This window comes from Balaenoptera borealis (assembly GCF_965194805.1).
Source record: "Balaenoptera borealis genome assembly, chromosome: 3".
In the NCBI taxonomy this organism is placed as follows: Eukaryota; Metazoa; Chordata; class Mammalia; order Artiodactyla; family Balaenopteridae; genus Balaenoptera; species Balaenoptera borealis.
The window spans coordinates 92,556,397-92,571,280 of record NC_138866.1 but is presented as its reverse complement, the minus strand read 5'-3'; the positions used below and the strand labels follow the sequence as shown (position 1 = coordinate 92,571,280).

At 38.3% G+C, this 14,884-nt stretch overlaps 1 protein-coding gene across 7 annotated transcripts in view; it reads left to right on the top strand.

The window, feature by feature from the left end:
• ATP8B4 (ATPase phospholipid transporting 8B4 (putative)) overlaps positions 1-14,884 on the top strand; it is a 324,241-nt gene that overhangs the window by 156,127 nt on the left and 153,230 nt on the right. For 5 of the 7 annotated variants that reach the window (XM_082387909.1, XM_082387911.1, XM_082387910.1 and 2 more), the window contains 2 exons: positions 1,856-1,954; positions 4,490-4,551. The exons of 1 other annotated variant lie outside the window; for it this stretch is intronic. In XM_082387909.1, the coding sequence (XP_082244035.1) occupies positions 1,856-1,954; positions 4,490-4,551 (161 nt within the window). Of the gene's footprint in view, positions 1-1,855; positions 1,955-4,489; positions 4,552-4,607; positions 11,685-14,884 lie in introns of those variants that run through there. One more of the 7 variants, XM_082387915.1, reaches the window with a different exon arrangement.

Below are 14,884 nucleotides of genomic sequence, written 5' to 3'. Positions count from 1 at the left end.
TATTCAATAGAATAACTGTGTTAAGAATCTTTTGGTTGTAAGTGGTAGGCATCTAAATTCACTTAGTGTATTTTATGTATGACAATTCATGGGCAAACTATTTTAACAGGATGTGACTTCTCTTTTTCTACTTCCTCCATGTTTACTTTACAGGGCCTCTCTGCTTGGTGCTCCTTGAAAACTTTAGACTTTTATCCTCCTAGCTTCAGCTCCCATGTAAAAGGGAGGCAGAGGCAGAGGGGGAGAAGGGGAGAGAGGAAGAGGGAGGAGGAAGAGTAAAGAGGGAGAGGGAGAGAGAGAATGAGAATGAATCACTTTTTCTGTTGCTCCAGCAGGTCTTGGGATTAGTTGTAATTGGACCATGCTGTTACCTTCCTATCTTAAATCAATCACTGTGGCTCAGGAATTGCCTTGACCTAGATCACATGCCAAAGCCTAGGAGCCAGCTGGATGGAATCAGTCCACCAAAATTACGTGTACTCAAAGTAGAGGAGTGGGGTAGTTCTTTAAGAATTAAGGATAGAGTTGAGAAGAACTGGATGCTGAACAAGAAAAAAAAAGCAGTGAAAGTATACCTTACAATTTTTGAGGAGACTTTCTTTTTCCCCCATGAATTTTGGTTTCTTCATAGAACCCTTTACACTGTCCTAGAATTTTGAGCTCATTTCTCTAATGGGTTTCTTATTTATGGCCAAAGGCTCTTGTTCAGAGAGTTTTATATCTGGAAGGGATCTTTGGGATGGTTCAGTACAACCTCCTTTCTTTTATTGGTGAAGAAATGAGACCTGGAGAAGTTAAGTGAGGTGTAAAGGTTTTACCATGAGTTAATGATAGAACTCAGACTAGAATCCAGCTTTTCTGCCACCCAGCCTAATATTTTTGTTGGTACTTCAGAGGCTTTTGAGGTTTGTTTTTTTTTAAATTTTATTTGGAAGTTATTACATAAAATTACATAAAACAGCACTACAATAAATTTATTGTAGTGCTGTTTCGATGGGGCCTGATTGCCACACACTGACCATCTCCACCCATCCTTCCCCGCCTGATGGCCCTGACGTAGCTCCAAACTGAACGCCACTTGAAAACTACTTTTGTAAGGGAGTCATGTCAACTGTTACTATGTCTCTCTCAGATGGGTGGCTTTACAGGTACAGGTCCAAGCTTTGGAGTTAAATAGACCTAGGTTCAAGTTTTAGCAGTGTATGTTCTTGGCTTAGTTGTTTGACTTCTCAGATACCTTTTTTATAAAATGGGAAAATGATACCCAGGGCCGTGGCATTTCCTGACTCTAGGCTGCCATTCACAGTGTATTCTATGCTGTGCACTCAGGGTGCTATTTACATGGAATGTAAGCACTCTGGGTTTGTGCAAAACACCTCTGGCACAGAATCTAATGCAAAAAACTTCTCTGAGGATCAAATGACATAATATCTAAAAGTACTTGGCACAGTGTCTGGTGCAAGGTAGGTGCTCAAGGATTCTCTCTTTGGGAATTGGTAAGGAGTTGGTAAAACTGTGAAAAGTTGAAATGAGAAGCTGAGAAAAGATAGGTGACATTTATCATCCTAGAGAAAGATCGTCATTTGTGAAAGATTTCAAGAAGCTTACCTCTCAACTTGCTATAAAAATTTAATTTTTGTCAGGCAGTCTGAAAATTGTTTCAATGATACTTCTATTCTATGTGTCTTATACCTGAGTGCAAACACTTAAATTATTGAAAAGCTGTTCCATATTTGTACAAATATCTGAATATCATTTCATTAATTTCTGTCAAGTCATAAAATTGAGTGACAAAAATTGAAAGCTATCTTTATGAAATTTAAAAGCCCTAAACTACTTGAAATATTTGTTTCAGCTGATTCCAGAAATTTCCTCCTTGACCTGGTTTACCACCATTGTACCTTTGGTCCTGGTGGTAACTATGACAGCTGTCAAAGATGCCACAGATGATTATGTAAGTATTTGCTTTTGAGCATTCCTAAGGTCTCAGTTTCAATTGTGACCTCTCAGAAGTAGAAAATAGAGATCCATTTGAAATTTTTGAATGAAACTCTTTTGGTAAATACCATAAGAAACTCTATGGTTACTTATTTGATGATTAAAATAGATGTCATAGAGCTAGAGCCTGTTTATGATAATAGCAAGGGGACTTCAATAACTAGACTCACACCCTCATTTTGCACTTGAGTAAACTAAAGCCTGTAAGGAACTAAAGATTTTCTAATGAACATACAACCAGTTAGTGGTAAGACCAGAATTGGATCACAAACCTGCTTCCACCTAGTGAAGTATTATTTATCCTATATCTCTAGTCTTTGTCTAAGTTTTGGCAGTTGGTAGATATTAGGCATTCTCACATCCTCTGCTCATTATACCAGAAATTACAATATCAAATAACTTCAAAAGTCGGGCAACTAATGTAAATAATTAAGGTATAAGACAGCAGAAAGTTTTGAAGTCTCCATAATCCAAAGGTCATTTAAATTCAAAGATTTAAAACAAAGCCTTGGGCAAACCAAACATTCTAAATGCAGACAAGTTCTATTCTCTCCTAGGTGATTGCATGTACCCTAGCCTCAATAGCTCTCTATTTGCCAGTGACTGACAGATTTATATCTCCTCTGAACTCATACATGGGATTACCGTTTCTAGTCCTTCCAGACTCCATCTGTGCCAATGCCAAGACCCCTTGGCAAAGCCTGAGCATCCTGAGGCCCAGAGAGTGGGCCCCTCAGCTTTTAGGTGGTAAACTGCTTGGTCCTTTTCTGTGATGACAGCTAGTCAATTTAGGGGACTATTTTCAGGTTAGATACAGATGTGACTAAATACTAAGTCTCTTTTTGTGTCTTCTGCAGTTAATGCTTGAATATGCTTTTATTTTTGTGATAGTATGTGCTGGTTAGTCAGGGTCTTGGCAGGAAAGAGATGTCACCTTGGAATGGGGGTAGATTGGAGAAAGATTAATAATGAAGGGACTACTTAAAGGGTTGTGAGTGAGGAAAAGCACATAGGGTAGCAACAACATAGGTGGCAATACTACTTCTAGACCTGAAGGAGCAAAAGGAGGAAGCAATTGCTGGACCTGGAGCTGTAGCTGAGGGCTACCTGTAGAGGAAGTGGCCACTGCTGACTCAGCTCAAAAGAAGCCAGGAATACATACCCCATTTTCCTCTCCTCTGGCCCCATGAGTTTCTGTCAGTACCACCTATTGGCCAAGCCCGATCAATAGCCAAAGGGCAAGGGTTAAATAGGTCAGCTTCCCCTGGCACAGGGCAGAGTGTAGAAGGACAGGGTGTAGGTGTGGAGGAGCAGAGACTCTCCACCCCTGTCAAATTATATATTCTGTCAAAATGATGTTCCCCGTCTATGGCAGTGTTGGTGGAAAGAAGTTTGCACGCCAATGATGGGCTGGCTTAACTTACTCCTCTACTAGTACTATAAACTCTTTTCATGTTAACCAATGCTAAGTATCTTTTTTTCCCTAGTAATATTCATTGACTTATACCTGGCAATCAGTGTAATTGTAGGCACTGAGCACAGTCTAATAGAAAGATTGGGATGAATTTGGGAGGGACGTTGAAAAAGGGAAGGGCTGATGGAAGCAATTTATATATTGTGATATTGATACAATATTATGAGTTTTTTTTTTAAAGGAAAAAGTAATAATCCTGATGATTATAATATATAAAATCAAAATTTCTTATCTCCTGTTCATCTGTGCATTTAGGCTAATTGATTGAAATAACATCTTATCTCTACTTTAGCCTATTACTATCTGGTCTTGGCAGCTCATGTAGAAAGCCTTATCTGAATGGCCGCTAATTTATGAGTTTAGTAGAAGGCTCATAATATGTGGATTCTTCTAAGCACTATAAGATATTTTCATTACTGGAATACAAAATAAGAAATAGGATCACTTGGGCATAAAAACATAAATCCACACCAAATGTGGTTCAGTATTGTATTCTGATTTTTGTTTTAAATGCTCAGTATTTCATAAGATCACTGTTAACAATTAGAATTTCTGGAGAACAAGAATACATGTTGTTACAAGTAATTGCTTGACTTCAAAGAAATCCATAAAACAGAATGAATGATGTTCCAGTAAAGTATTGAGCACATATGTGAGAGAAATGGAAGCCCCATTCCTTGTTGAAGACATCAAAATTAATGTATGGTTTTCTCTGGAACTGTGTGGCAGAGTAAAGGGCACATTGTCTTCTTCAAAGTAACTATAAATGTGTGGGAATTGGAAGAGCATGTGGCTAGACTTGTTGCATTGGTGACACCTAGAATGAAGTTTAGTGGGAAGGGTCTTGATTCAGATTTAGAACACGTGGAGCTGGGTCCAAGGTAAGCATAAGTCATGCTCATTTTAGACTGATGGTGATATTGTCCAAGCAGATGAACTCAAAGTATTTTCAGTGTCACTATTTGTGCTGACAAAGTATGATTTAATATGTTTTTTCACAAACACTTTGATTTTCAGTTTCGCCACAAGAGTGATAATCAAGTGAATAATCGGCATTCTGAAGTGCTCATTGACAGCAAGTAAGAAATATATTCTTTATGCTATTTTTAAGATGTCTGGTCACAAAACAGGTCTGGACAATTGGTGGCTTTCTCATTTAATTGAATATATGTTTCTTTCCCCCTTTAACTTTTTTTTTTTAATTTATTTATTTGCTTTTATTTTTGGCTGTGTTGGGTCTTTGTTGCTGTGCGCGGGCTTTCTCTAGTTGCAGCGAGCAGGGACTACTCTTCGTTACGGTGCACAGGCTTCTCATTGTCATGACTCCTTTTGTTGCAGAACAGGGGCTCTAGGCGCGTGGGCTTCAGTAGTTGTGGCTCGCAGGCTGTAGAGCGCAGGCTCAGTAGTTGTGGCACATGGCTTAGTTGCTCCGCGGCATGTGGGATCTTCCCGGGCCAGGGATCAAACCCATGTCCCCTGCATTGGCAGGCAGATTCTTAACCACTGCACCACCAGGGAAGCCCCTCCCTCTTTAACTTATTAAAAATTACAGTGTAAGTCCTTGGTATCTTCATGGCTCTTTTCTAAGTTCAGCAAATGCTTGTGCTACCTACTCAACTTTTACTTCAAATTCCTTTGGAGTTTCCTTTGTGGAACACAGACGTATTATTGTTACTTTTCATTTCTAGATCTAATACTATTTAGAACTGGCACACATGTGATGTTTGTAGCAGACGTTTAATGTATTTGAATAATTTGCTTTGGTAATTTCTGGGAATATTGCTAGAGAGACTTCAACACATATCAAGTGATAGTGATAAGCATTTTTTATTAACTTGATAGTTGAGTTTAGAATGAATTATCCACCATAACAGAGATTTTGAGTTGCTTTTAAATTCATCCATCTATAAAGGAATATATACGGGAATGGTTCTTGAATCTGAAATGGTTTAAAATATGTATTTATACACAAACAACAGCAAAAACACCTCCAGAAAACTTAGCAAAAAGGGAAATTTCAAACCTTCATTCCATGTTTCTTAGTCTCTTTCTTTGTCCCTTTTTTTTAATATGTGACAAAGTAAATTTTTAACATTGTACTTTAATCTGGCAGTCAGTCACATCTGCTGATGATTTGGAAGCACTTGGATACTGTGAAGAATGTAATTTTTAAAGGGAATATCATAAAACATATTAATCACATGAGATAGAAAATTCCAAGAAATGGATATCAAGAGGGGCTAGGTAGTCTAGACAATAACGGGTAGGATTATAGTAATTAATCTCCTTCTGCAACCAAAACATTGACTGATTATTAATAATGTAATGGATACATATAGTTTTCCTTTATTGGATTATTTTAGAAAATGGCATTAAATGCACAGTGAAAAAAAAATGATCTTAATCTAAAACCACCATTGTAGAAACACAGCCTCTGAAAGTGTGATCTTGACGTGACATGGATAAGCCATAAAGATGTCTGGAACCATGTGGTTCATTTCCAATGTCAGCAGGTTTTGAATTGTTGCCACTATAGCATGGTGTTTAAAAGTATGGGTTTTGCACTCAGGGAGACTTGAGTTTAGTCCTGACCCTGAGTAATTCTATGGTCTTGAGCAAGTTCTTAAGAGGTGGTGACTCTTTGTAAGCTAATGTAGTGTGTGACTTTGAGCTGGACTGTTGCCTATCCTGATTTTCTCAAGCGTTGCAGTTCTGACTGGGAATTACATCTGACAATATGATCTGACTAATTCCCCAAGGAACATTTGATAATCAGTCTCATTACTTTGAAGTATCATCTCTCATGAAATATGTTAAAAATATGTACAATTACATAATGAATTTGAACTAATAGCCTGAGCATATCTTTTAATGTCTCTCAAATTACCAGTTAAATTTTGTGACAATATTTGGGCAGTGATAGATATTGACACCTCTACCTGGAGGCCATGGGAGTATCCAGTAACTTAGATATTCAGAAACTTGATGATTGTATGTGTCCCACACATGCTAGCTATCATTGTCATTATAATTAGAAGTAGCATTGGTCTTACTTTCTTGTGGTTTCATTTAGCTTCTTGTCTATTCCTTATGAGGTAACATCTCTTTGTAATTTGATATGGGGTGATGTTTTGAAAAGTATTGTTGCTGATCCTGTGATGTTGAAAGTAGAAGCACACATCATTGAGAATGGAGTATTCTTTAGGATTCGGTTAAAAATCACGCAAGACTTTCCATTTGTAAGATTACCTTCTACTGTGAGCTCCTTTAGGGCATCTCTCTTGATCATGTCTGTGTCCCTTGAGCCTAGCACAGTGTCTATGGAATTTTCAAACTGAGCAGTAACAAGTATTCTTGCTGAGAGGGCAATCTACCAGAGGAGCTTGATCTGTAAAATTTTGCTGAGTCCCATTAGTAGCCAATTCCAGTGGCTGGGGTTTTGGTCTTTGCAGAATGTTCTCAGGCTATGGAGACTGGCTTTTCACTTCTTGGAATTTGAGAAGTTGGAGAAATCAAATGGGCTTAGATTTGAGATAGCCCAGGGAGCTCTGAGTCCTCTTTTGGAGCTGGTGGTCGCAGAGGATGCTCTCAGCGCTCTGCGCAGACCACTACTGTCTTCCTGTGCTCACCCTCAGCTCCTGTCTGCATTATTTGCTACTTTCTTCAGAGCACTGTCCTTGGGCTGCTGGAGCCAATGACCGATTGGTGCAGGAGTAAGAAAGAGCAGCACCCCTGCCTCAAGTTGGACAAGCTCTGAGGTGCAATTAGCACCCCAAGTGCCTGTTGAGATCAGGCTGAGGATGGGACTTTGCCTGCAGTCATACCCTTGCGTGGCTTCTTCCCCTTCCATGCGTTGCTTCTCATCTTCCTTACCAGTTTCTCCCAGAAGTGATTTCCTAAAGAACCCTTTACATATGAATCCTCATCTCAGGATCTGCTATTAGGGAAGTTGATCTAAGACAGTAGTTAATGCATACTTAACCCCATGGCAATGTTAATGGAAAATGTTAGGAAAGTGCTTTTGGGTCTATGCTAGACACCAATGGGTCATGATGCACGGATAAAGTAAAAAGCCTGGAGGGGATCAGAGGCATCCAGATGTTGCTGGATGTGGGTATCACACTGGGGTGGGCACTGCTAAGCACTGTGGCTTCCCTGTGTGCTTCTGGCAGAGGGCTTCTGGACTTGAGGTTCATGCTAGGGCAGGAGCCTTCACTGGCTTGTCCTGGAGGGAGGGGAGGCATGGTCAGCTTCGGGGAGGAGATTCCTGAGGGAAAGGGGGTACGATGAAAGCACCAGTCAGGAAACCTGGTCTATGTAAGTGATCGATGTGCTACTCTGGGCAATTAATTGTCATTCTGGCCTTCAGGTCTCCCTTCTTCTGCGCTCAGAAGCAAGGAACATGGCATTTACATTCAGATTCAACACATGTTTATTCAGTGACTACCATGTGTGGGCTCCAGTGCTTCCACATTTAACTCTCATAAAACCCCAGGGTGTGGGTGATAGTGCCTCTTTTTAGAGATGGAGAGATTAAGGCCTAGAAAAGGAATGACTTGTCCAGAGTTCCATGGCAAGTAAGAGCCTAAATTAGACTTTTACCTACTCGTGTTGTGATGTGTAAATGTAGACTTTGTGGTCTGACCACTTCTTCTCTATTTATTTTGCATTTGAAGGGCTTTGTACACAATTATAGAAATATAAACATAATATATATATATATATTTTATCTAAATGTAATATATATGTGAATAAATCTATATATCCTCACTTTTAGTGCCTGGAGCATTATTCATCTATGTTCTTAGCATTGTGCAAGCGAATGAACAATGTAAACTTATGCCACACAATAATTAGAGAGACAAAACTCTCCCTTTATAACCTTCCTTTTCAAGGTTTTGTTACTTATATTCCTTTCCAGTCAGCACCAATCTTCTGTATCTACAATCTGTTAAATATGCGAAAGTGCTTAAGAAATAGGTGTTGAATTAGCCTTTGGTAAAATCTTTTGGTGTCTTAAGTTTTAAAACTAAGTAGAAGCGAACAATTCCAATTTCTAGAAATTACTGTGCCTGCTGTATAGGAAGTGCACATTCTCCCCCAGGCTACGAGTGCCATCTGCTGACTGAACCTGTGGAAAACGTACCAGGAGATACTTAGTGTTTCTCTTGAGGGTTTCTCAGGTTATGCTAACAACCTGGGCCACTGGCCACCATGAGAGCACCTGGGCAGGTGAGGGGCAGTGAGAGGGAGTCTGAAAGTTCCCGCAGAGGTCATCCCATATGACACTCCTCAACCTGGGCTGCCCATTGTATCTGTACCCCACCCATGCCCAGAGCAAGTAAATGAGGAGCTTGCAGGGGAGGCTCTGGTGTTTTATAAAGTTTCCAAGATGATTCTACTATGCAGACACAATTGAGAACCTCTAGTCAAGGCCATCTCTTTACCTACACTTGTATCTCTATGCCTGTATCTCTCAAATTTTAAAAGACATCCAAGGGAAGGAATTCCATTAATTTTTTAAAATGATAAGCATAGTTTTTCACATAAATCCTCACAAAGGAATAATTCTGTAATGCTGATTTACATTTTTTTTGTAGTAAGGCTCACATTTTTAGTCAAACACATGGCCAATCAATAATTATTTTGCCATATTTTTCTTTCCTTCAGAAGTTCAGAATTTAATTTTTCTCATTTTCATCTTTTATTTCTTTCCCCATTACATGTGTTGTCCTCAACTCTGAATCATTTTCTGACTTTCATGTATTTATGCAACTTCCAATTTTTGTTCTGTCCCATCAGCATTTCTAGTCGTATGGATTTGGGACAAGGGAAGGAGTGTGGAGGTCTTCTGCTACCCAGCTAGGTAGCTGTTAGTGTCATGTGGCTCTTGAGCACTTGAAATGAGGCTGGTCCAAATTCAGATGTGTTATTAAGTATACAGTATATACAAGATTTTGATGGCATAGTACCAAGTATGTAAGATATATCATTAATAATTTGTTTTATATTGATTCCATTTTGAAATTATAGTATTTTGTATACATTGGGTTAAATAAAACATATTAAAATTAAATTTACCTTTTGAAAAACTTGTTTAAATGTGGCTACCAGAAAATTTATTTATTTACTTATTTATTTTTTAACATCTTTATTGGAGTATAATTGCTTTACAATGGTGTGTTAGTTTCTACTGTATAACAAAGTGAATCAGCTATACATATACATACATCCCTATATATCCTCCCTCTTGTGTCTCCCTCCCACCCTCCCTATTCCACCCCTCTAGGTGGTCACAGAGCACCGAGCTGATCTCCCTGTGCTATGCAGCTGCTTCCCACTAGCTATCTATTTTACATTTAAGATTACCTTTGTGGTCCACATTTGTGGCTGGCCTTCTATTTCTATTGGATGGCACTGCTCTTAGTTACAGGTGAGAGAACTGAGCCGAGAAGAAAATGAGCTCTATGCTATAAGCCTGGCCTCTGGATTCCCAGCTCAGGATTCTCTGTTTGATCTTGCTGGCTGTCGGCATAGTGGCTCGTGTCACTATGAACAAATAAAGTCAGCGTTACTTTTTCTTAGTATTTTTTACTTCCCTAACATCTTCTGAACTTACACTTGTGCATTAGAACAATCTGAGCTCAGATCCTCTGGTGCAGTCGTCCCTCTTTCAGGTGGGATGTTTTCCCGCCTTCTCTAGATTTCAAATTGCTCTCGCCCATCAGCTTTTTGTGTAACAAATTCCATTTTATACTTTCCTGAGCTTTGGTAGACTTGGCTTAAATCTCCCAGGCTCTTTCACAGAACTCTTCCCATCAATCTTCTTCAATCATTTCTCATTTGGAAACTGTGAGTATTTATAGGGAGAGACAAGGGCTTTCTTTACTGCAGAGTATTGTCTGTACTCTTCAAGTCTGGTATTCCTGGATGCTGCATAATTATGCAAACAAATATATTATTTCAGTAGGTGCAAATTTTCTCTTTGTTTAATCAGCTTTTCTGGTTTAAGTGATAACTCCCACTGGATATTAGGATAGAAAATTTCGTTTCATTTTTTCCTTTAGTATGTAGGGGTTTTTTCCATTATAAAAGTAGCATATGTTCATTAAGAGAAATTTGGAAAATAGGAAAAAGTAGAAGGAAGAAAATAACATTCATGCTTCCACTATCCAAAAGTAATTATTACTATTTTCTTATATTTCCTTTCTGTCTTTTTTTTCTATGCCAAGATTTCTCATAATTGTGTGTATATGTTTTTATCCTTCTCTTTTTACTTTTTGTTTTTTGGCTGCACCACGTGGCTCGTGGGATGTTAGTTCCCTGACCAGGGGTCAAACCTCGGGCCCTCAGCAGTGAAAGCACCAAGTCTTAACCACTGGATCGCCAGGGAATTCCCTCCTTCCTTTTTTTTTTTTTTTTTTTTTAAAGACCTCCTTCTGTTTTTACTTCACATCATATCATTACCGTTTTCCAAATCTTTTTCTATTGTCTTTATATACCTAATTTTTAAGGGCTGCAGTTTTAAGGGCTGCATTCCTTTGAGTTCATGTCTTATAATTCACATAACCATTTCCCTATTGCTTGATATTTACTCTGTTTTTGATTTTAAAGTATAGTTTCTTCATCTTTCTAAATTGATAGTTACCCTTTTCCATAAGACTGGGTTTTTGTGATATATTTACAAAATCCACTGAGAATGATTACATTGAACCTGTTATTTCCTATATTAAGTAATTGGAACTTGAAGCATTATTACTCAGTCTACTGATAGCAACTTTTATCAGAAGGTTTAAGTGTGAGCAGGAACAGGTTGGGCATATTGACTAAAGCATGGGAGCTTTCACTTCCATCACACATGGGAGTTTCCAGAAACAAGGGTTTCATGTCAGACCACCAACCATCAAGTTTCAAGTTTATCTTTTCTTAATCATAGCACAATATGAAAAAAAACCCCAAAATGTTCTGCTTTAAAAAATGTATTAGTGACACATGTAAATCCCCAAACATCAATAATTTGAAACAGTTTGAATATAAGTTTTATATTGCAATTACTAGCTATATTGCACTCATCTGTAAAGTATCTGCATCAGTTTTGGTTTGCAGAATTCCCTGAGTAAATTTGGGCAGAGATTCAGAAGTGTGGCTAGCAGATCCTTTCAGGCAGCTCTGAAGGAACTCTTCCCATCTTCTTTGTCCTCCCAGATTAGAGGTATGTAGACCTGTGGTCAAAAGCACTATCATTTGCTGTTGAATTCTTGGCAATACCTTAATCAGGAGAGGAGTAATTCATGGATGTTATCCCCCTGTATTGGATTTGATCCAAAATGTTGGTCTTGGGTAAGAGTGGCTTATTATTCTTATTAAATATGCTCTCTTTGTCCTTGAGCTCCCTCAACAAAAAATGCCCAAGGTCATTGAACTTAATGAATCTGAAGCTGACACGTATTTAGTATGTCTGTGTGCTTCTTGTAAGTGGGGGAGTGGGAATGTGCAAGGTTCTGGAATTCTACGGATTACATGGGAGAACAGATGAACCCTGCTTTGAGTCATTTCGTCTTCATCAGGGCCTGTGGACTTGCAGGGGGAGTGGAGACTTCTGTGGTTAAACACAAGGCAGAGCACCAACTCTTTTTTTTTTTTACCTCTAGCACATGTAGATAATTTATGTTTTGATGGTGCCATTGGGTCTAGGGGACAGCTATTCAGGGTCTATATGAAGAAAACTGGATATTTGAAAGGAAAACTTGAGGTGAAAAATATTGATTCTTTTTTTAAACAGTGTTAATAAAACACACTATTATGGGCTTAAATGACAATGAATTCAAAAGCAAACTAATGGGAGTAGTCTCAGTACTTTTTGGACTCAGTGCAAATGGTTTAAAATTGATTTAATTTTTAGCTCACAGTGCTAACTCAGAGTAAAAGTGTTTCAAAAATAGTTTCACCCCCAATAAATTAATTTCAGTTTCTTAAGTCTTGGACTGATCATTTCCTGGGCGATTCTGCATGTCAGCTTTGCAAATGGAAGCGTCCATTTGCCAATGCGCTGGTTTCTGTATGTGAGCCGTGACACTGTTGTAGTTCTTATAAGTGATTTTCCATTGTAATCAATTATTACATTGCATGAATACAATTTTTTGTGTTGAATTTCTAAATGGTGACTGTTTCCGCAAATGAGGTGCATCTTGAAATAACAGGAAATTATAGTACTTTCAAAACTCTGCACATGGGTTTTTTTTCAGTGCCATCTCCTAATTTCTTTTTAAAGTTTATATAACCCAGATGTTAGTGGCTCTCTTTTTCTCCTCTTAAAGCTCCCTTGAAGAACCCCCCAGGTGAAAGCATTAGAGAGCAAGGTAGAGTTGAATGAAGACTTTGTGGGGGATATAAATGAGGAAATTTATTTCACAAACTCCATAGCAAACAGTATGAAATCCCATTTTGACATTTTTCTTCCCCAAAGTTCTCTTTCTCTGCTGCTGGCCTTTATCATCTCTCCTTGCCCCATTCAGTGCTCAGTATAGCTGTCTCCAGTCTCCTCTCAGTATCTGGGGCCCCTTATATTTGTCTCCTTTTTATTAATCAGAGTAGTTTGGTTCTGCCTTGGCTCTGAACTCAAACCCATGCAGCTGCTCACCAAAATAGCAGGCTCTTCTGGAGCTAGGACCCACTTATCTGAGATGACAATGGAAGTTAAAAATACACCACATTCTATGTAACATTTAAAACTTGATTCTCTTTTTCAAAAATAGGTTTATGTATCTCTTCTCTGTTGTCATAGGGAGAGATCTAGAATTTCTTTTGAAAAAACAAACCTAAACCTAAACCACAGAGGCCTTGGAGATTTTAGAACATTAACTTTAATACTGTAAAACCTTCTTAAGATCTTAAAATCTGAAAGCTGAAAGAGATCATAATATTATAGTGAGTAAATTTGGTTTCAGTCAGAGCCCACTGGTTGTCTATACCAAACCAAACAAATGTTTTGACAGCATTTGTCAATTAACTACTTACTGCTGATGAACTGTATACACATTTCTACTACAAGGGCATTTTGCTTTAGATCTCCTGAGATAATCTCAATGGCTTCATTTCTCCCATGCATTTTTTAATTAATTAATTAATTAATTTTTAACATCTTTATTGGAGTATAATTGCTTTACAATGGTGTGTTAGTTTCTGCTGTATAGCAAAGTGAATCAGCTATACATATACATATATCCCCATATCTCCTCCTTCTTGTGTCTCCCTCCCACCCTCCTTATACCATCCCTCTAGGTGGTCACAAAGCACCGAGCTGATCTCCCTGTGATATGCAGCTGCTTCCCACTAGCTATCTATTTTACATTTGGTAGTGTATATATGTCCATGCCACTCTCTCACTTCTTCCCAGCTTACCCTTCCCACTCCCAGTGTCCTCAATTCCATAGTCCATTCTCTACATCTGCATCTTTATTCCTGTCCTGCCCCTAGGTTCTTCAGAACCATTTTTTTTTTTTTTAGATTCCATATATATGTGTTAGCATACAGTATTTGTTTTTCTCTTTCTGACTTCACTCTGTATGACAGACTCTAGGTCCATCCACCTCACTACAGATAAGTCAATTTTGTTTCTTTTTATGGCTGAGTAATATTCCATTGTATATATGTGCCACATCTTCTTTATCCATTCATCTGTCGATGGACACTTAGGTTGCTTCCCTGTCCTAGCTATTGTAAATTGATGTGCAGTGAACATTGTGGTACATGACTCTTTTTGAATTATGGGTATATGCCCAGTAGTGGGATTGCTGTGTCATATGGTAGTTCTATTTTCAGTTTTTTAAGGAACCTCCATACTGTTCTCCATAGTGGCTGTATCCATTTACATTCGCACCAACAGTGCAAGAGGGTTCCCTTTTCTCCACACCCTCTCCAGCATTTATTGTTTGTAGGTTTTTTGATGATGGCCATTCTGACTGGTGTGAGAGGATATCTCATTCTAGTTTTGATTTGCATTTCTCTAACAATTAATGATGTTGAGCATTCTTTCATATGTTTGTTGGCAAGCTGTATATCTTCTTTGGAGAAATGTCTATTTAGGTCTTCTGCCCATTTTTGGATTGGGTTGTTTGTTTTTTTGATATTGAGCTGCATGAGCTGCTTGTATATTTTTGAGATTAATCCTTTGTCAGTTGCTTCATTTGCAAATATTTTCTCCCATTCTGAGGGTTGTCTTTTCATCTTGTTTATGGTTTCCTTTGCTGTGCAAAAGCTTTTAAGTTTCATTTGATCCCATTTGTTTGTTTTTGTTTTTATTTCCATTTCTCCAGGAGGTGGGTCAAGAAGGATCTTGCTGTGATTTATGTCATAGAGTGTTCTGCCTATGTTTTCCTCTAAGAGTTTGATAGTGTCTGGCCTTATATTTAG